The sequence below is a fragment of the Myotis yumanensis genome, unplaced genomic scaffold, assembly GCF_028538775.1.
Source record: "Myotis yumanensis isolate MYYU_CA2020_CCGP unplaced genomic scaffold, mMyoYum1.0.hap1 SCAF_7, whole genome shotgun sequence".
NCBI classification, from domain to species: domain Eukaryota; kingdom Metazoa; phylum Chordata; class Mammalia; order Chiroptera; family Vespertilionidae; genus Myotis; species Myotis yumanensis.
This window is the reverse complement of record NW_027223758.1, coordinates 10,963,484-10,985,989: the sequence shown is the minus strand read 5'-3', so window position 1 is coordinate 10,985,989 and position 22,506 is coordinate 10,963,484. Positions and strand designations below refer to the sequence as shown.

General features: G+C 47.7%; 1 protein-coding gene across 3 annotated transcripts in view; it reads right to left on the bottom strand.

Moving 5' to 3' along the window:
- ATP9A (ATPase phospholipid transporting 9A (putative)) overlaps positions 1-22,506 on the bottom strand; it is a 116,331-nt gene that overhangs the window by 28,497 nt on the left and 65,328 nt on the right. For all 3 annotated transcript variants that reach the window (XM_070419755.1, XM_070419756.1, XM_070419757.1), the window contains exons 10-14: positions 21,357-21,433; positions 19,495-19,655; positions 16,313-16,455; positions 15,282-15,394; positions 9,377-9,589 (exon numbers count right to left, since the gene is read on the bottom strand). In XM_070419755.1, the coding sequence (XP_070275856.1) occupies positions 9,377-9,589; positions 15,282-15,394; positions 16,313-16,455; positions 19,495-19,655; positions 21,357-21,433 (707 nt within the window). The remainder of the gene's footprint in view (positions 1-9,376; positions 9,590-15,281; positions 15,395-16,312; positions 16,456-19,494; positions 19,656-21,356; positions 21,434-22,506) is intronic.

Here is a 22,506-nt window from a genome sequence, read left to right as displayed (position 1 = left end):
TTTTGCTATTAACCTGCTTAAGTCTCTGTAAATATATTTGTTTATTTAATTCAATGACCCTGACCTTCAATATCCCTGGCCTACCTGCTAACAATCTTCTTTCAAAGTTTAAAACCAGCCCGGCTGGTGTTGCTCAGTGGTTGAGCATCGACCTATGAACCAGGAGGTCACGGCTCGAATCCCCGTCAGGGCACATGGCTGGGTTGCGGGCTCCATCCCCAGTGTGAAGTGTGCAGGAGACAGCCAATCAGTGATTCTCATCATTGATGTTTCTATCTCTCTCTCCCTCTCCCTTCCTCTTTGAAATCAATAAAAATTTTAAAAATTTTAAAAATTAATAAATCAGTAAAGACCCGTATATACAAAGTAGTCCCATCTGTGTACAAAATGTTTCTGGGGTGACACATGAAGAGAAATACATCTAGCTTTCACTTGCATCTTTCCACACTGCTGACGTATTTTAAGCATGTACATGCATTTCTTTTATTTTTAATTAAGTAAATAAAATATCCCAACAGAATACAAATACCTAGATACACACAAACCCAAAAAAGCTTAGCTAAATTTACATCCTCTACGTACCAATTTTATGTGAGAAGATCCTTTTTCGAATTTCAAACATGATTGTTATTAAAAGAATTTTTTCACTCTTGATTCAAACAGCTGGTTCAAACCCAACTTTACTGTTCTGAAAAGATGGGAAAAGTCTGTGCTATTGGGCTTCGGGGAGACCTGCTAATTCCCCAAAGCCTGTTCCTAACTTCAATGGAGAAAGAATCTCTAACTCCAGGACCACAACGGACTTTTGGCCCAGCCCAGCCCCCACGCCGTGGACCCCACAGGCCTTGTTAGAGGAGACGCCGACTATAAATTTGAAATGATCAACACTGGCAAATGCTCCCGATGAGGGATGAATTGCAACTGGAGGTAAACATTGTTTAACCGAGCTTTATCCTACAGCGAATCTCAACAGAGCTAAGGGGCCTACATAAGACTATGCCTGTCCTCCCTCCCCCCTGCCCCCGCCCCTTGGGTCCCTCGTCCTAATCAAAACCTCACTGGCTCCTCGGGGGCTGATTCCAACAGGATATGAGCCCTGCGGGGGGTCGTTCATTTTTACCTTCCACTCTCTCACTTCGACTTTGTCAGCCTTAATTTAAAGCTACTTCCTAACAGAACACAGAGCTCACACAACCCCCACCCCACCCGCGCCCGCCCAGGTCCCACTGAGCAGAGACAGGCGTAGAATCTCAGCATAGAATCGGGTGCTCATTAACCCTCTCCACTGTGGCAGGGACAAACACCTCAGGGGTGAGGACAGACCGCCACACTCCTTCACAGAACAAGGTGATGTAAAAGCAGGCTACTTCCCATTCGGGCAGGTCCAAGCCTCCCTTCAAAAGAATCGTCAAAGTATGAAGATTCCAGGGTCTTGTGTCTCACTGTCCTTAACAGCCAGAGTTGGGGCCTCAGGGGGTCTTGGGTCAGAATGCCAGGAGGTCAGAGCAGCAAGAGAAAAAGAAACCTCGTTAGGTGGATGGATGGATCAGATCCAAACTTGATATGAGTTGCCTGGCTGTCATCCTGCCAGCCGTGTGGCCTTGCCAACCACATCGCTGGCAAAATGGCACAATCATAACAACTGGGTTGCAAGGAATGCTGAGGGCCTGGTGCAGGCACAGAGCAGGGGCTCAGCAGGGGCCATTTCTTGCTGCTGTCGGGACCACTGCTGACCTCACTCTCTAAGGGCTGTGAGCTCGGCCCTGACACCTTCAGGAGGCCGAGCTCAGTGAGTATTATTGAAGTTTAAGAATTTGCCTGAAATCACACAGCTCATCCAGAGAGCATGGAAGGGAGGGTGAGGCGCCGATGCGATGCCCTCGTCATTCGTGGAATTAGTGGGAAGGGGGGTCTGGAAAGGCAGACGTTCATTGATGCACTCAACCGACCACAGGAACACAGAGCAACCCAATGTCTTCCTGAGACCCAGCCCTCTGCTGACGTCACAGAGCAACGGCGTTCCATTACCCCCACGCTTTTTGTTGTTTGTTTGTTAATCCTCACCTGAGCATATTTTTTCCATTGACTTTTTTTTTTTTTTTTTTTTTAGAGAGAAGGGAGGGAGGGAGGGAGCGAGGGAGGGAGGGCGGGAGGGAAACATCAATTGGTTGCCTCCTGGATGCACACACCCTGACTGGGCTGTGGATCAAACCTGCAACCCAGGTACATGCCCTTGATCAGGAATCGAACTTGAGACCCTTTGGCCTGCAGGCTGAAACTCTAACCATTGAGCAAACCAGCCAAGGCCCAACACTCTTTAAGAAGACGGATTACTGAAAGCAAGGTGCAAAACTGTACCTATAATTTATAACTTGCTTTTAAAACTCTTTCACTATTAGTTAAAGGGTGAGGAAGATTCCAGTATCTACAGATGATATCTGCAGGGCGCGGACAGTGATGACAGCGGTGGCTCAGAGGAAGAGGTCGGGCGAGGAGGACCAACGCAGAGACTTCGAGAACGGAGGTCATCGGTGGGAGAGAGACAGCCGTCTCACTGGGCCACGAGCATGGGGCAGCCACACAGCATTCTACACGTGACGGACAACTTGTAATTAGTGGCTCTGAAATTACTGAGCTAGCCAAGGCCTAGCCAAATGAAGAAACTTTCACTGATCCTCTCACATATATGCACACCCTGTACAAACACCCACGCACGTCCCCACACACGGCACACATGTGCACACACACCACAAGCACATATGTATCCACACCCATGTGCATATATATACAAACACATATACTCAGCACACAAACACGCGCACACACACCATGAAACCGTATGGCTTTCTAAAGGATGTTACTTCCTTCGCTTCACTTTCCTTCCTGCTTAGTGATGTGCACCGCAGTGCGATTCTGTATTACAGAAACATAAAATTATACACACACACACACACACATATATATGCACAAATTTAGGGAAACTCTGGGAAAATCTACATCAGAACATAAACAGCAGATATCGCCAGGTGATAAGCATTACAGGTTATGTTTATCAACTTCTTTTTGACTCTACAATGTCTGCTTTTTTCTAGGGAGAACATTAGTAATTGTGATTTTTAAAAATTAAGTAATTTTTTGTTACTATGACAGGATTCGTGGAAAAGACAAATAAGTGAGCCATGGGCTGCGTCTACCTGCTCGCAGGAGGGCGCCTCCTGACGGCTCACACCAAGAAACAGATGCATGAAAAGCGGCGTCTCGGCCGCGGTCTCTCCATGAGCCCCTCTCTGCCAGGTGAGAGGCCCTTCCCCTCCTCTGGGAGCTCCTGTTCGGAGCGCCCCTCGGGCTGCAATCAACAGCTGGATAAAGACCCTTCAAGGCTTCCCAAGCGGAATGTGCACAGGAAACAAATTTAGGAAGCCCCGCTTCTGTTACAGGAAACGAACACCACCCCAACCGGTAGGAATTACCCCGGCAGCTCCGCGGTGAAGAGAATGCTGGCTCCTGCATGTGTTCCTAAGCTGACCTTGCCTTGACCAGCAATGTTTTACTGATATAGCATTTCAAAGGGAGGGTTCTAGATGCGGCCACGGCCACGTGGAGTCCCACGGGGACCTGGAAACGGCACAGTTTTCAGTAGATTTCGCCGTGAGGAGATTGCGCCTGCTCTCCATCGCATGGTGCGTCTTTGCACGCAGATTTGTAGTTTGCGGCACACAGCTTTTGAGATCGTCTAGATTAGAAGGATGGTCAGTAAACTACTCACAGTGGTTGTAGCTTTTGTTAGTAGGATTGTGGTTTGTTTATTTTCTTATCTGTATTTTCACATATTCCACCAGAAACACAGGACAGTGGTGCAATACAAATAATAACATTGTGTGTGGGGGGGGGGGGGGGGGCGGATTACCAGTAAGACCTCTGTGAAGATACCAAAAGGCCCGAAGAAAAATACTTGTTTTGTAATCATTATTCAGAATCTTAGAAAAGCAGGACAAATCTGAATCCCAGTGCAATTAATGGACAGCAGAGATGAAGAATTATGCACTTCAAGAAAAAGGAGCTAAGAAGCACAGAGCAGTCCATGAAAGATTTGCCCTCGTGGGAAAACCCTTGCCCAGCCATAAAACAAATACCTCAGAGTTCAGTGGGAGCAGAGGGGCATGGGGCAGGCATGAGAGACCCCCGTAAAGACCCCTCATACCCATCTCTAGCCAATGGGAGTGTTCGAGCTCAGGGGCAGAGTGCGAACTGATCAGATCCCCAACATCCGGAACGTGTTCCAACTCCACAAGTACCGGACGCTGCCGTTCCCAGTCCAAACCACCAGGAGGCTGGTCCCTCCTCCCGCCCACCATTCAGTGGATCGTCCTCACGCCCAAAACGGGAAACGGAGAGCAAACCGACTAAGCCTGGTGAGGCAACGAGGACAACCTGCAGCGTTGGTTACCAGGGCCCGAGTCCACGTAGGTCCGCAGCATCAGCCATCCCTCCTCTCCCTCCTCTTCTCTCGTTCAGCACACAATCCCATATCGGAATTCGGCCACGGGCAACATTGTTCACCCTTAGGAAGCCTGGTTCGGGCGTCACTGGTCGAGCCTCACAGCTGTTCTGCAACCACCACGCAGGCTGGAAGGAGGAGTCTCCTGGGGACACACTCCTTTGCCCAGAGAAAGAGAAAGAAGTAACGAGAGGGAAAGGCCCATCGAGGAGCCCTTCCACGTCTGAGTTTTGGGGAAGGCTCTCTCTGCGCTGTTCCCGGCTGCCACCAACCAGGGCTCGCTGACATCCGGAGGCTAGTCCGCACCGTTAAACACGTCCCCTACCAGGGAAGCCCCTGCTCCTTACAGTGAACAAAACAACCGTCGGGAGTCCTGGTAACGTTGGTGGAAGAACACAACGGTTTAAATGTCTGTTCCTGGTAATTTACATCACGGGCCTGAAATACTCATCCAGCCTGACCCGCAGGACTTACCGGGCCTGCCAAGCGCCTCACCACCCCCTCTCGTGGGCCCATGTCACAGACACACGGAGGCAGGACGAGGATACGTGGCTGGTCTGAGTCCCAAGACTTGGGTGCTCAACTGCCTCACTCCTGCTGCCTCCTTGGGGCCTGGCTGCAGTCCTGTCCCACGCTGACGTCACCTAGCCCCGTGGTTGGCAAACTGCGGCTCGGCAAACCGCAGCTCACGAGCCACGTGAGGCTCTTTGGCCCCTTCAGTGTGGCTCTTCCACAAAATACCGACTTCTGCGCATGGGCCACGAAGTTCCAATCGCACTGTACGTGCGCGCCCGCACATGGTATTTTGTGGAAGAGCCACACTGAAGGGACCAAAGAGCCGCATGTGGCTCGCGAGCCACGGTTTGCCGACCACGGACCTAGCCCATCGCAGGCACTCAAATATGAACCCAACCTCCCCATTTCTAGAAATGCTGGGTGTAACAATGCTCACTGCAATGTTTATAAATATGATTGCCAAAAATTAGAAATAACCTGAGTTCCAGTCCTATGAGAACATAGGCAATAATGCTGAAGAACTGTTTTTTTAATAATATCCAGGAGAACCGAAAACAGGCATGATAAAATATTAAGTGAAAAAAGAGGATACAAAACCATAGCTTATTAAAATTCCCATTGTTTTAAGAAAAAACATATATAAGCCACTGGAAGATCAGAGAAAGATAAGTATCACATGCTCTCCCTCACACGTGAAAATCTAATGAACAAAATAGATCCAGAGACATAGATCCATGGAACTGACGAATTTCAGAGGGAAGGCGGGGGGTGGGGAATTAACTGGGGAACTTATATACATATATGCATAGCCCATGGACAACAGTGTGGTGATAGCTTGGGAGGGGTGGGTGCCGGGTGGAGGGAGTCAATGGGAAAAAAAACAAAAGAGACATCTGTAATACTTTCAACAATAAAGATAAACTAAAAAAAAAAAAAAAGAAAAAAATATATAAAATATTGGAAGGCTATCTATCAAAATGTTCTTAGTGGCTTCTGGAAAAAAAATGGTTGAGCCCTGGCTGGTGTGGGTAGGTGGTTAGAACATCCGCCCTCAGACCGAAGGGTTGTGGGTTCGATTCCTGGTCAAGAACACATACCTGGTTTGTGGGTTTGCTCCCCACCCCTGGTCAGGGAGCCTGTGGGAGGCAACCAATCAATGTGTCTCTCTCACATTGATGTTTCTCTCTCTATCTCTCTCCCCCTCCCTCCCTCCCTCCCACTCTCTCTGAAAAGCAATGGAAAAAATACCCTCAGGTGAGGATGAACAAAAAAACAAAAAAATGAGGTAATACAGGGAACGTTCTTCAAACGGGACCCGATGCCAACCACATGTTCCAGGGAAGTTCCTGTGGTTCTGTACGGCTGGGGTTGCAACTGACCCACTTTCTTCTTTACGGTCTTCTGGAATTTCCAAATTTTCTACACTAAAAAACATTGCTTTAATAATCAGAACGCAAGTTTTCTTTAAGAAAAGAAGTAAAATAACTGGAAGGAGAAAAGACCAAAATGCTAACAGTTTGGGAAAACACGGGCCTGTGTGTGAATTACACTCAGGGGAGGGGGACAAAGGGTATGATGCTGGGCAAGTCCTCTGCCTAAACATACACAGAGGGGGCTCCTATCATACGACACCCTAAAAGGGAAAGCAACTGGGTCCTGTTACAGAAAACATTAAAGGGGTAACGCTCTTGAACATGGAATCAAATGAATCCCTTTTGGGCTTAGCAAAAGAATATGCTTAGATATGAACAGCAACTTTAAAATGTGTGGCTTATTGGACTTCATCAAATTAGAGACTTTTGGCCGGTGTGGCTCAATGGTTGAGCATTGTCCTATGAACCAGGAAGGAGGTCACGGTTCAATTCCGGTCAGGGCACATGCCCAGGTTGTGGGCTCGAGCCCCAGTAAGGGGCATGCAGGAGGCAGCTGATCAATGATTCTCTCTCACTATCGATGTTTCTATCTCTCTCTCCCTCTTCCTCTCTGAAATCAATAAAATACACATTTTCTTAAAAATTAGAAATTTTTGTGTTTCAAAGGATACCATCAAGAAAAAGCCTTCAGCCCTAGCTGGTTTGGCTCAGTGGATAGAGCGTCAGCCTGTGGACTGAGGGGTCCCAGACTCAATTCTGGTCAAGGGCACATGCCTGGGTTGCAGGCTCAATCCCCAGTAGGGGGTGTGCAGGAGGCAGTCGATCAGTGATTCTCTCTCATCATTGATGTTTCTATCTCTCTATCCCTCTGCCTTCCTCTCTGAAATAAATACACACACACACACACAAAAAAAATACATATATATATGTATGTATATATATATGTATATATATACACACACACACATATATATATGTATAAATATATATATACATATATATGTGTATATAATTTTTTTAAAAAGCCTTCAGAATGGGAGAAAATATTTACAAATACGATAAAAGACTTATATGAGATATATAAGGAATTTTTACAACTCAACAGTAAAAAGACACATAACACAATTAGTAGTGGGCAAAGGATATGGACAGACATTTCTCCAAAGAAGATGCACCAATAACCAGTAAGCACATGGAAAGATGCCCAATATTATTAGCCATCAGGGATACGCAAATCAAAACCACAATGAGATTCCACTTCACACTCACTCGGATGGCCAAAAGGACCGACAACGACAAGTGATGGCTAAGAGGTGGAGAAACGGGAACCCTCACACCCTGCTGATGGGAACGTAAAATGGTGCAGCTCCTCAGAAGGTTAAACATAGAGTTACCATGTGCCCCAGCAATCCATTCCTAGACATACACCAAGAGAAACATATGTCCACTCAAAAACTTGTACACAGCCCTGGCCCGAGTGGTTCAGTTGGTTGGGTGTCATCCCGTGTACCTAGGGGTCGCCAGTTCGATTCCCAGTCAGTGTACATGCCCAGGTTTCAGGCTCAATCCCTAGTAGGGAGCGTGCAGGAGGCATGCCGATCGATGTTACGCTCTCACATCCACGTTTCTCTCTCCCTCTCCCTGCCTCTCCCTCTAAAAATCAATTTAAAAATCTTTCTTAAAAAAACAAAAAACATGTACGCAAATGTTCATAGCAGATTATCCATAATAGTAAACAAACAAACACACAAAATACATACAATCTAAATATCCATCAACCAATGAATGGATAAACAAAATGTAGTGTTGTCCATACAATGGAATATTATTCATCCATAAAAGTCATGAAGTCCTGACAGGCTACAACACGAATGAATCTTGAGAACGTATGCTAAGGGAAAGAACCAGACACAAAAGGTTACATATTGTATGTTTCCATTTGTATGAAATGCCCAGAAAGGGCAATTCTGCACAGACAGGAAGTAGGTTAGTGGTTGCCAGGGCTGGGGGCCGGGGGAGTCTACAGGGATAATGGCATGGAGTACTTCCTTTGGGGTGATGAAAAGGTTCCAAAGTTTATTGTGGTCATGGTTGTGTAACTCTGTGAATACACTAAAAAAACCACTGACCGCTACATGTTAATGGGTGGCTGTAGGGTATGTGAATTTTATCTTAATAAAGCTGTGTTTTGGTGGTTGTGTTTTTCAAGAGGATGCGGATTCAATGGGATCTTGTCTCCCTTTTGGGCTAGCCACCTGAATTACAGATAAGACCTCCTGCTCCTTCCTAACTCAGGACACATCTCAAGTCCGTGACTACCCCTAGGGAAGATCAAGTCCTGCACGAACTTGAAAGGTACTGTATTTTCCATGTATGACGCCCCCATGTATAAGATGCCCCCCACTTTTCCAACCCCAAATTAAGAAATCAGTATTTTAAACATTTTTCTGGTTTTCCTCTTAAGGCCTTCCTCTTTATTTGGCATCTTAAGGAGTTGTTCTTCCTGTTTTCTCCACTGTCTGATCATATACTCAGTGGAAGGAGGTCCAAACTGTCTCTCTGCAGCTCTATTTCCATGCTCTTTGCATAGCTGATTACATTCAGTTTGAATTTTGCAGAGTAAGACAATCGCTTACCGGTGTTTATCTTTTTATTTTTTGACATCTGTATGGGCTCAACGCTCCGGTCCCTGCTGCATCTGCACACTCTCCACCTCCACCTCCAATAAGCTGATGTCAGTAACAATAAGGCTCGTGATTGAAGGAAGCCTGTTTGACAAGATATGGGCAGCTACACACACACGTGGCCTCTCTCCTCAGCTGACTTCCATGTATAAGATGCCCCTCTCGATTTTCAGTCTAATGATTTTAGAAAACATAGCATCTTATACATGGAAAAATATGGTACCTGCCTCACTGCCCTGCCCCTCCCTGGCTCCTGCCTGCCCTGATAGCTGGATCCATGGGAGCCACACCTGCCCACGGTTTACCTCGTCTGGGCTGGACGCCTGGTACACACGGCAGGAGTCTTCATACTGCTTCTCGGCCTCGGCCTGGTCGGTCACGCCGTTGGACTCGTACACGGGGGTCACGTTGTGGCAGAGCGCAATGGCCTTCACGGCCTCGTGCACGCGGCTGCTCATGGTCCGCCGGACTTTGGTGGTGATGGTGGGGCCCTTCTGAGCAGGCGGGTCCTGGGATTGCTGTGAGGAGGGAACGACAAGGAAGGTGACCACAGGCACAGAAGGTCTCCAACGTGTGTAAGTACAGCCACGCGGAGTCGGCGTTCCTTACTACCGGCTAACGGTAACTCCCAGGCTAGCTATGGCGACGCTGCAATAAATGGCGTGTGGTTTTCAGGGATCCAGTCATTGACGCTCAGCACAGCAACAAAAACCACACAAAATAAATAGGAAAAATAGTAATGTAGTGACTGGGGGTGATTCTGCCTGCTAACGTGTGAACCTGTCTTCCTTTGGGGGTGTCGGGGAGCCTCCAACAGAGTGAGGTCCCGCCATGCTGCCAGCGGTCCTGGTGCTCAGACCAGGGCTTCTCCACCGCGGCACTGCTGGCATTCGGGGGCAAACGCTGTCTGTGGCTGGGACAATCCTGTGCCTTGTAGGATGTTCAGCTGCACCTCCAGCCTCACCTCCTAGATCCCAGAAGCACCTCTCTCCTAGCAGTCTCAACGGATGCTGCCAAAAGTCCCAGGGAGACCAAGCCCATCCCTGGTTCAGAACCACTGTTTTTAATGTGCACTCTTTGGGTTCACGTAAAAGATAGCAACGGCGACTGTCGCTCTACAGGCGTAACGACCATCAGTGACACGTAACTCGGGGCAGGGCCTGGGACAGTAACAGGAATGACACTCCTAGATGAGCGTACTGAACACCTGGAACCTAGCACTGCACTTAAGGTAGGTTTCCAAGAGCAATTTAAAGATAAATAAATAAATACGTTCTTTAAAAAGAGACTAATTTTATGTGTGCTCAATTTTTGCTTTCTACGCTGACTTCAGATCCTTCACTTGTGGAAAAAGCTTTTCCACCCTCTTGTTCAGACCTTTCGACACATGGCTGAGCCTCCTGCATGGGGTAAGTCTTGGGGAAAGTGGCTTCAAGCAACATGGTAAAAACAGTATTAAAGGTTAACCACCCTGAGCTTTATTCCTGGATGGGCTCTGAAAAGCTGTGCGACTTTAAGCCAGCCACATCTGCCCTCTGCAAATGAGGGGAGTGGGGTAGGGGAGTGGGGTCCACACCCGAGTAGCAGGAATCCCAAGCCACCTGCTCAGCATCCCCAAAGTGCAAGGCAAGCAGCCCATTCCTATCTGTTGAATTACACATCGGGTGCCATGAAGACCTTTCTTGGAAAAAAGGGTTTCTACTACCTTGAAATGTAATTTAAAAAATTAAGACCACCAGGCAATGATCACTTGTTAACAGTTTATGTCTCAGATGCCCTCCCATGGCCCACGGGGCCCATCTGATTAGCCCCTGCCCATCTCTGCAACCTCCTATTTACTCTGCTCCGGCCACGCTGACCTCTTCCGTTCTTTGAACACTGCCACGCTGCTTCCTGCCACAGGGCCTGTGCACTTGCTGTACCCTCTGCCTAGAATACCATTTCCTGGATCTCTGCAGGGCCAGCTCACTCTATCTCATCACGGAGGTCTAAGTTCAAATGTTACCTCCTCAACGAGGGCTTCTCTGAGCCCCCTAACTCAGCGGTCGCCAACCTTTCAGACCTCACAGACTACCAGTGGTCCGAGGACCATCGATTGGTGACTGCTGCCCTAAATCCTATTACCCCGCCTGCCCTCCCACTGGAAGTCATACTTCCCGGGGGGTTATCGTCCTCATTGTCTACAACTGGCTTGTTGACCTGATGATTCTCCTGGCCGACCATGAGGACAGCTGTCTGCTGCATCCCTAGTATCTAAAGCAGGAGATTCATGCTGAACAAATGAATGATTTACTGCTCCTAAGGTGATGGTGGGGGTCCTGACTTGACATGAATTTTTTTCCATCTCCAAGAAGAAATAAATGTCAAATGGACCCACATCAGGTCCAGATTTTAAACCACAGTTTTGGACAACGGACCTATCGTGGTCTTCCTGCCTCCACAGCAGCGTCCGGGAGCCTGAGATGCTGGTGGACATACTGGAAGCTACATTCCATTAGAAACATATTTTGCCCAACAGAGGAGAGAGAAGCAAGCTGGTCTCTGAGAGTGAAATGTGTTTTGTGCCTGTGAACACATGCCCAAAATAGAGAACAGATGGGCTACACGAAACAAGAAAATGACTTTCGTTTAATTTTTTAATACTATTTTTAGCAGCGGCTTTGGACTCCTCGGGTAATTAGACAATTACTAAATTATTCTTGTCATGCAGGCGCGCACACCGCCCTGGCTTCCTGCTCTGTTAACCTCTGGTGTCAAGAGGACACGAGTTTCACTTCCAGGCCAGAGGGCACTGCATGGTAACGATAATTAGAGTAATGAATCAGAACTGCAGTTTAAATGAATCATTATTTGCCGAGTGCTTTTGACGAGAAAGACTTTAACTCCAACATGACACCAAGGCCCGTGGGTTTACAGAACGGCTCTCCGTGGGACACACTCCGCCAGGAACGCGGTTCCCTGCGTTCTGTGATGTCTGTCCCAGGCATGGACGCACGTCCTCGCGGTTGCCCATGTTCCTCAGCACCTGGACCAAATTATGATTGAGAGCGAAGGGCAAGAGCAAGACCTCTGACAGAGCAATTGCTTCTGCTGGCAAGTTTCAGTAACAGTGGGTTAGAAGGAAAGGCCGCGTGAAGGACCGCCACAAACCTTAGGATTCTGTAAGCAACCTGATTTCATGTCTCCCCCAGAAGACAAACTCTCCCACTGACATCCCAATGGGGGACAAGCCAGGCAGCCCTGGTCTCCGCAAGGACCCCACTTTCAGGACGGGACCATTTGACAACAAATCAGAAGATGAGGGTGCCCGGCCCCCACCAGCAGGCGGCTGGTTTAAGTCTCCAGGCTCATTGATTTCTCTCTGACATCAGCACGTATTTCCCTTCCCTACGACTACGGTGCTTCAGGGAGGAGGGGTCAAAACCACTGGTTCTGCAATTCTCTTAATTTTCAAGTAAAAGGCTCGTTCGCACACCAAATGGTGATCCACGTGTATCCTTAGACCCTGGTAATTACCGGGGGCTCTGCCAGTGTTAGTACTGGGCCCCGTCTTCAAACATCCTCACATTCCCCATATGGAAGAGTTTCACATTGTACAGTGTTTCTCTCTAGTCTCCTGCCCACAGGCCCTTTAACCTACACCCATTTCTTCTTACTTAAAAAATACCAGGGGAAAATCAAAACAGATGTGGACACAGAGGCAGGTTCCCAGTCTTGCTGCCCTGGGGGAGCCACTGGTCCTCCCAGGGAGGGGAGAGAGAGGCCAACGCCGCTCCCGCGAGGTCAGGAGTTGGGAGAGGAATCAAGACCTCCATGTGCAGAGGCCCCAGACGTGGGCCCTGGGGTGGGGTCCTCGCACCACCCAATGCTTCCGAGTCACCCTACAGCGTCCCACCCTCAATGAGACACGAGGATCCGTGAGAAACAGGCCCCTGCTTCTCATTACTGACCCACGGCAGGGCTTTCCCAACGAGAACTCCAGTTTGTGTGACAGGAAACAGCAGCACAAAAATTAAATACTGAGCCACCGTGGACAGAAGCATTCTTTCTAAATGCAATTAAAACTTCACCACCACCTCATGGGCATTCGTAATGTTAACGGACAGCGTGGATGGGTTGCAATAGGTAAAATCACACGATTGAGGAGAAGGAACTCCTGTTTCGATTGTCCCACTTCACTCCCTAAGTAAAGCCCAAAGCTGGTCACGCATCAGCCTCCAAGGGGCACCCCCTCAGAGGCAGGCTCGGGGCTGCTACTTCCAAACGAACCCACGGAGTTACAGGCTGGTGGTGAGTAAGTACAGCGCTCACTGTTGAACTGCAGACTTCAATTCCGTGACATCGAACCCCAGACAGCACAGCGGTTCTCAACTGGGGTGCTTTGGGCTACCATCTGGCAATCTCTAGAGATATTGGGGTTGTCACCACTGGGGGCAGAGGAGGGAACGTGTACTACAGACAACCTGATGGTAGAGGGCAGAGACGCTGCTAAAATCCTAGAACGAAACACAGGACGGCCCTCACAACACAGCCTCATCCAGCGCACTGTGCATTCCCGCGGCTGAAAACCACATTAGGCCGGCGACGCTAGGAAGCCAGGGCCAGGGAGTGGCAGACACCGAACTGCACAGGCGGGGTCCCGTCCGTTTAACATGTCAGTACTGTTCATCATGGGTTTTCCCACGAATTTTGATTACTGAGGCTTGGGGGGGGTGGGGAGGTTCATCCCATTAAGCTTTGCTCTCAAGGTGCATACCCCACTCTTCTTACCCTCGTTGTCCTGGCCCTATTGTAAAACCATTAAAATTATGAGACTCATTGACAGGAGTGAAAACAGGAAGTTGGGTAGTGTTATTCTAACAGTGGTTCTTAACCAGAAATGCTTCTCAAAATAACCAGTAAACACTTTAATAATTTTAAGAAATAGAGATGTTTGGGCCCCCCACCCCTAAAGAATGAAAGAGGTTCCAGGCATATATATATATGCTCGAGTTCATGGCACAGGTTCTCAAACTGCTGCACTTTGGAACCACCTGGTCCACCTGCTGAGACTGGGTCTAGAGATTCTGACGGTCCCACGTGATCTGACCCCAATGTTCCAAATACCGTGCTTTACAAAAAACTGTTATAAAGTCCCAGTCATAACTCTAAAGCTCAGGTGAATGATGGCATGGGCTCCAGGGAATCTTTCTCCAGTGCTCCTGGGTCCATAACTCAGTAACCGACTAAAAAAGAATCGTATTGCAAATTAACATAGAGCTGAGTTTTATGGCATGCAAGGTATGCCTCAATAAAGCTGTGAAAAAGAAAACACGGGAAAGCCTTCATACCTCTCACCACAAAAGTGTTCATGCGTTTACTGCAGGATTTTTAGATGTCATGAGAGAAGGACGAACATGCACACTGGGGGGGGGGGGGGGGGGGGGGGTACTATAATTCTGAGCTCACACCAACCTCGAGATGACCTAACCCTTCAACACTTAGCTATTTTAAACCCAAGGCCAGGATACGGACAAATCCATTTTTGAGCTTCTCCTAAGGAAGGGTTAGGAGTTAAAGTGCAAGGTCAGAAATGTTGTTTTCTGACTTTTAACACTTTACAAAGAGTGTTACCTGTACTAAACCAAAAACGGACCATAAAAGCTGAACTGCACAAATAACTGAGAAGGTATGGCTTCTGTAAGTTCCACGGGCTCTTAAAGTACCCAAAACGGGCCGGGGGGACACACCACGACCATGAGGCTGGTTCATACAGTCATCGGCAGGCCTGCATGGCTGAGAAGGGGCCGAGGGGTGCTCAGCCCGGCACTGGCAAGCGTGACAATCCACACAGTGAACCCTCCGGACAGAAGTCTCAGTCCCCGAGAGGGAGCTGGACAGCACAGGGTGAGTCACTCGGCATTAAAAGTTACATCTCAATATAGGTGTTCATCCACGTAAAGAACCGATTGGGGTATCGGAAGGTAAAGCAACGCTGGTTTGGCTCAGTGGATAGACCGTCAGCCTGCGGACTGAAGGGTCCTGGGTTCGATTCTGGTCAAGGGCACATACCTGGGTTACTGCTCAATCCCCAGGAGGGGGCCTGCAGGAGGCAGCCGACCAATGATTCTCTCTCATCATTGATGTTTCTATCTCTCTCTCCCTCTCCCTTCCTCTCTGAAATAAATAAAAAATATATTTTTTAAAAAAGAAGGAAAGGGAAAGCGTTACCTGGGTGTAGATGCTGAAGATGTGGCTCTGCACTTCGTCCATGGAGTCGAGGCCGTAGGCCACTGTGCCCAGATGGAGCCGCTTGAAAACCATCTCATTCTGGGTAAGAGTTCCTGGAACGCAGGCAAACGAGAGCTTTTATCAGTCCAAGCAGTAACGACAGCTGCTATTTTTGAGTGTTTACTACACGTCATACACTGGTTTTAGCTCCGCCCCTGCTTTTGCTGTGCTGTTTTGCTGGCCTGGAATCCAACTCCCTTTCTTTTGAAAATGGCATCCAAGGTTTCCATGGGGAAACCACCCCCCTCGTTTCCTGGGATGGTCCACAGGGAGTGCCAATCAGGGTGCCTGTCTCACTTCACTGGCCAAGAGGGTGGCACATGACTTACACCAGTCCAATCAGATTCTATTCTGAAGGAGCCTAAACTATGAGCAGACAGAGGCGTGGGCGGAAGATGAGTGGAGTCCGGCCACCCAGTGGCAGACCCTACAGAGACGACCCAGGGGTCCTGATGCTGACACCTCCGGGACTTCCCCGGCTCCTCTCCTCCCCAAAACCCAGTTTCTCTGATGGAGTGAGCCACTCCGACCTCTGCAACAGATCCCCTTTCATCCTGTGGGCACTAAGAGGTAGAGAGGAAGCTTAAACCCACATCTCCCCTCTCCCAGCCCTCGCTCTTCACCACTAGGATACTGAACAGCAGAGCAGGAATCTGGGGTGTGTTTACGAGGTCAGGACTCAAAGTCAGACTGCCTGGGCTCGAAGCCTACTTCTGCCCCCATGTGCTCTGACAAGTCACTTAACTTGGGTTTCATTTGTTCACCTGCAAAAATACAAGGTTAGGATGAGGAATAACTAACTACCTATAAACAATGTAAACATCCAAAACTTAAGAAGTATATGTACAGCTCTGTTGCTATTATCATCATCTCATCACAAATACTCAGTCTTCATCAAAAGATGAAGGAAATCAAGAGCAGCAGGAGGCTCCGGGCACCTCTCTCGCCTGCACCCTGGGCAGGAAGCTCACCTGTCTTGTCCGTGAGCAGGTAAGAGATCCTCCCCAGCTGCTCAGGGATTGTGCTGGAGCGAACCACCGTGCCCGGGATTTTTGAATCCCTTCGAATCACCCAGCTGTACACGATCTTGCCCATGTCCAGGTTCACACGCAAACTGGCCAGGAAAACAGAGCCGACGTTAACAGGATGCACGCAAGGCCCTGTGTCTCTTTTGCAAACAGCAAGGACTCCGACTACTCATCATTTGTGCCACAACATCTGGAGTCACTCCCCACAGAAGCCACTGTGGGGGCTCAATCCCCAGATACAACAGGAGTCAACACCACCATCAGATTAGATGAAGTTATTCTATCATGGACCAAGGTCACTTAAAATACCGAAAGGGTAGTTGTTTTAGTCTTACTTTTTTTTTTAATTACTGGTCCTCTGAACTAACAGACTTTTGATACTCTAGTCATTTATGAAAATTGTGGTAAAATATACACAACGCTTAAACCAGTTTAAGTGGACAGTCCTGTGGCATTGAACACCTTCACACTGTTGTGCAGCACCAGCACCATCCATGCCACCACTTTTTCATCTTCCCAAACTGAAATTCTCACCCATCAAGCAATAATCCCCCACTACCCCCTCCCCTGGAAACCACCATTCTACTTTCAGTTTCTAGGACTTTCTTTCTGGGCACCTCACATAAGGGGAATCATACAGTATTTTTCCTTCTGTGACTAGCTTATTTCACGCAGCACATCTTCAGGGTTCATCTATGTTGCAGCAGGTCAGAATTTCCTTGCTTTTTAAGGCTAAATAATATTCCATTGTGTGTATTCTACTCACTTTAAAATATTTTATTGCAAAAGAAAAATTTTTAAAAATCTTTAAATTCACTCATAGTCCTTTAAACTAACCAAACTGCTCACTATTTTACTGGCTACCTGGACCGTATGAAGATTAAATTCAGTAATTTTCAATCATGTCGTAGATAGAACTTTAAAGACCACAATTTTACTTAATATTACACCACAAACACTTTTTTGCTGGAAACAAGGTAGACTTGTTATTCTTGGAAACCATTACCCAGAGCACCTTGGTGAGGGGTTCGATCCCCCTGTACTGGTCATGCTGTTGTAGCAGAACGACAAACTTGTCTTCAGAAAAAGACAAATTCTAGCTAGGATGATATAATTATGCAAAAGGAAAGACAACATATCAAGTGTAAAATAGCGATGAGAAGCACTAAAAGATATGGCTTACTTTAATAATTATCTACTGATTGCCCTGGCAGGGTAGCTCAGTTGGTTAGAGCGTTATCCCAATACGCCAAGGTTACGGGTTCGATCCTCAGTCAGGGCACATACAAGAATCAACCACTGGGGTACATCTACACGATGGAATACTATGCTGCTGTAAAAAAGAAAGAACTCTTACCATTAGCAACAGCATGGATGGACATGGAGAGCATTATGCTAAGCAAAATAAGCCAGTCGGAGAAAGATAAATATCACATGATCTCACTCATTTGTGGAATATAATGAACAACATAAACTGGTGAACAAAAATAGATTCAGAGACAGAGAAGCATCGAACAGACAGTCAAACTGCAGAGGGAAAGTAGGGGAGGGTGTATGTGAGTGGGGGGAAGAGATCAACTAAAGGACTTGTATGCTTGCATATGAGCATAACCAATGGACACAGACATTAGGGGTGTGAGGGCATGTGCTAGGGGGTGGGGGTGGCTGGAGAGAGGTCAATGGGGAAAAGGGAGAAATATGTAATACTGTATGTAATACTTTAAACAATAAAGAATTTTAAAAAAGAAGAATCAACCAATGAGCCCTGGCCGGTGTAGCTCATTGGTTAGAGCGTCAGCCCATGCACCGAAGGGTCTCGGGTTTGATTCCTGGTTAAGGGCACAGGCACATAACTGGGTTGCAGGTTCAATCCCCAGCCCTGGTCAGGGAGTATGTGGGAGACAACCAATCAATGTGTCTCTCTCACATTGATGCTTCTTTCTTTCTCTCTCTTCCTCCATTCCTCCCTCCTTCACTCCCTTCCACTCTCTAAAAATCAATGAAAAAAATATCCAAATATCCTGAGGATTAACAAAACGACAAAAAGAAGAATCAAGCAACTAATGCATAAACAAGTGGAATAACAAATCAATGTTTCTCTCTCTCTTACTTTCTCTCTCTCTCTCTTTCTCTCTCAAATCAATCAATAAAAAACTATTATTATTTACTATGGAAAAAGTAGAAACAAATACCCAATAATAGGGGAACAGAGTAAATTGTTAAACCCAGACTATCTACTAGAGCAGTTCTAAAAAATGACGGGTTTCCAAGTATATTTGATGTGAGAAGTTATTTGCAATGCACTGCTGTTAAAAAGAGGGGACAGATTTTGTGTAGAGCAGAGACTCTTTTTCCTAAAATAGAAAGCAGTCTATAAAAAGATACATCCCAAAATATTAACAGCAATTATCATTCAGTTGTGAGATTAGAAGTGACTTTTATTTTAATCTTTTGCTACTGTGAATCTTTGGTTTTTTCCTACTATGATAACTTATTACTGGTATCACTTTTAAACCATTTATTCAGGCTCCAAATGAGGAAAGCAGACAACTGGCATGTGCCATCCAGCTTCCATTGCTAATCAATCTCAAAATTATCTCCTGCTGAGCCCAGACTCAGGCTCAGAATCCTTCTCAACACAGACACTACCAACACCTTGGAACTGGCAGATGAGATGAGCTCTAACTGGCTTCCCTATCACAGACTGGGCAAGGCAAGACCTTTTGAGCAGAAAGTCTCTTAAGAAAGGATGGATCAGCCCTGGCTGGTGTGGCTCAGTTGCTTGAGCATCATCCCGTCCACCAAGAGGTCACCTGTTCGATTCCTTGTCACAGCGCATGCCCAGGCTGTGGGTTCGCTCCCCAGTAGGGGGCGTTCAAGAGACAGCAGATCGATGTTTCTCTCCCCCACTTCCTCTCTCTCTAAAATCAATAAAAACCTATTTTTAAAAAATGAAAAAAAAAGGATGGGTCCTGGAGGCATGCACCCTTCCAATGCTACCGTCACAAACCAGGGCTCACACTCCGGAGGATCCTGACTGTTCCTGGTCATCACTCAGCCAAGGGCCCAGCTGGTAAAGAGAAGAAATTTCACGGCACCCAAACGCAAGCTCATTCTCTGCTCACCTGATGGGAATGATGTTGGAAAACAGGAGGAGGAAGCGGATGATCTGCAGGTACCAGCGTCCAGCGAAGTGCTGAAGGGCCACCATGACCAGTGACACCACCACCAGAGCACCAAAGAGGATCTTCGTCAGACAGTTCACTTCCAGGTCAAACAGGCCAATCTGGGGACAAGGCACAAAGGGGGGCTCAGGATCAGCTGGTGCAACCCACAGCCATGAACCCCTGCACCCAGGGGGGACACTGGGACCCTTCAGCACCCACGGCTTTGGCTGAGAGCACTGGGCGCCCTGGGCTGCAGGCCAGAACAGGCATCTCAGGAGCCTCAGAGAATTCTGCTTTCAGCGTTTTTCAGACTTAAGATTCAGATTGGAAACACATATGCAGGTTACTGCTGCCCTTGGTGGGGCTGCACACTGCATGGTCTCCACCATCCTACACAGCGACCTGTAAATGACAGTCTACACTCCCAGCATCGTCCCACACACTGAGTCGGATGTGCCTGCAAGTTTGGGGCACACACCTCTGGTGGCACCTGATTTTCAGGTGCTGCATTAATTAACATTGTTCGTTTAATAATTACGCATTTATTTCAGTGTATTTTTTCAATGTAACTAGCAAAACAGACCCATAACTTCGCTGAAATGTGGCCTAAGAGGAGACAAAAACATCAAATAAATGTCATTTATAGGTGTAGTGGTGGGGTGAAAATGACTGGAGTTTGGGAAACAGCAATTGTTCGTGGAATTGACAAAGGAAATCATCCTGCAATATTCTAACTTAAAGACTGGAGGAGGGGTGGGGCTGGGAGGGAGGGTCACGGTGGAAATGAGCACTAACAGAGCAGACAGCAGATCTGACCCTGTCTGCCGTCAGCCGAGTTTGACAGACCTACCCCCGGGGCACAGCGTGACAGGTGCGAGGCCACTTCTCCTCCAGGAGGGGAGGCCAGGGAAGATCTGCTCAGAGGATGAGATGAGATGAGATGCGTGTGAAGGACACTGCATCACAGAGCAAACAACAGTTTGCTTTAACTTAAAAGCTTTTAAAATGCGATGTATTAAAAAATGGGAATACACCCTGACCGGTGTGGCTCAGATCACACATTGAAGGGTCTCTGGTTTGATTCCCCGTCAAGGGCATGTTCCTGGGTTGCAGGTTCATTCCCCAGCCATAGGTCAGGGTGCATTCGGGAGGCAATCAATCAATGTGTCTCTCGCACCCTGATGTTTCTCTCTCTCTCCCCCTCCCTCCCTTCCACTCTCTAAAAATGAATGGAAACAAATATCCTCAGGTGAGGATTAACAGCAACAAAAAGAAGGGGAATTTTAAAATGTTCTGGTCATAAAAAATTTTTTTAATTTAAAAAATAATAAAAAAGTGTTTTAATTTTATGTATTTGTGTATATATATGAATAGCTACTTATCTATTAAATGTGTGCATATCTACATATATGTATATATACCTACAGATATATATATGATAAGACAGTAGGTTTGTGTAAATGAGATAATACTGTCAGGAGTTCCAGCTTTTTTTTTTTTTTTTAACATATTTCTTTATTGATTTCAGAGAGGAAGGGAGAAGGAGAGAGATAGAAACATCAATGATGAGAGAGAATCATTGATCGGCTGCCTCCTGCAGGCCCCACACTGGGGATCAAGCCCACAACCCAGGCATGTGCCCTTGACCGGAATCGAACCTGGGACCCCTCAGTCCACAGGCCGACGCTCTATCCACTGAGCCAAGCCAGCTAGGGCAGAGTTCCAGCTTTTAACTCTAGCTCCTCACCCCCAACACCAATCATCAAAGTCCATCCGGTCGAAAGGTCTGACAAGGAGACGCTTCTCGTGACTGCACACACCTTACTTCGGGGATTTGAGGTATTCATGACACTCCGGAGTTCTCTGCCCGTGTAAAGAACAACACCCACAACAGTTCCTAGAAGAGAAAAACACGACACAAAGAACTGTTAGTGCGGACAGACGGGCTTACAAACACCAGAGCCTGGGCTGCCTGCGAGGACGTCTTCCAATCCCACACCCACACGGGAGGAGTGTCAGTGTGTTCACGTCGGGGCCAGCCAACGGCCCATGGCCACACTGACCAGCATGGAAGCTGCTAGTCACGGGCAGCAATTTAAATTCAATTAAAATGAAATCCAATAGACAGGAGAACCAAAATGGTGGCGTAGGTAAATGCCGGTACTCGCCGCCTCCCACAACCACATCAAAATTACAGCTAAAATACAAAACCAACATCATTCAGAACCTCCTGAGAGATGGCTGAAGGGAAGTCCTACAACTAGAGAAGAAGAAAGCACGTTGAGACTGGTAGGAGGGGTGAAGGCGCAGAACGGGCTGGGCCAACATACGTGGGCCATTTTTTTTTAATCCAGGGGGAGATTGTGCCTGCTGAGGTCCCCATGAGGACAAGCCCCTCACCAGACTCCCCACTCAGGGCCCCACTCAGAGCTGGGGAGAGAAATCCCCGTAACTTCAGGCTGTGAAAACCAGTGGGGATTGTGGCTGTGGAACACGGAGGCTGTTGGAGACACAGGTGTCCCTCTTAAAGCGCCAGGCATGAACTTACCCGGACTCGCTTCCTCTGAGCTCCAGCACTAGGAGGCATTGGGGAAACCAGACACATACGAGGAGGAACTGGATTGTCTGGCATCAGGGCAAGAACTTGGGGGCAGATTTCTACCAGATGGAGGTGCTCACAGGAGTCATTGTTCCTGTCCTGGGACCTCCCCAGTCACAGGGCTGACTGGCAGCCATATCTGAGTCCCCATCAGCCTGGAGCACACCATTTGTTCCACCCTGGTGATTCCCTGAGGCTCCACCTCACCCAATTTGCAACTCCACCCAAGCTGTTTGCAGCAGCTCTTCCATATGAATGGCCCGTCAGGCTTCCAACTTTGCTAAAATTTCTCAAATAAGCTGTAGCTGGTGCCGGTGTGCCCCAAACCTATCAAAAAAAAGGCCTGAGACCTGGCACTAGCACCAGCCTGC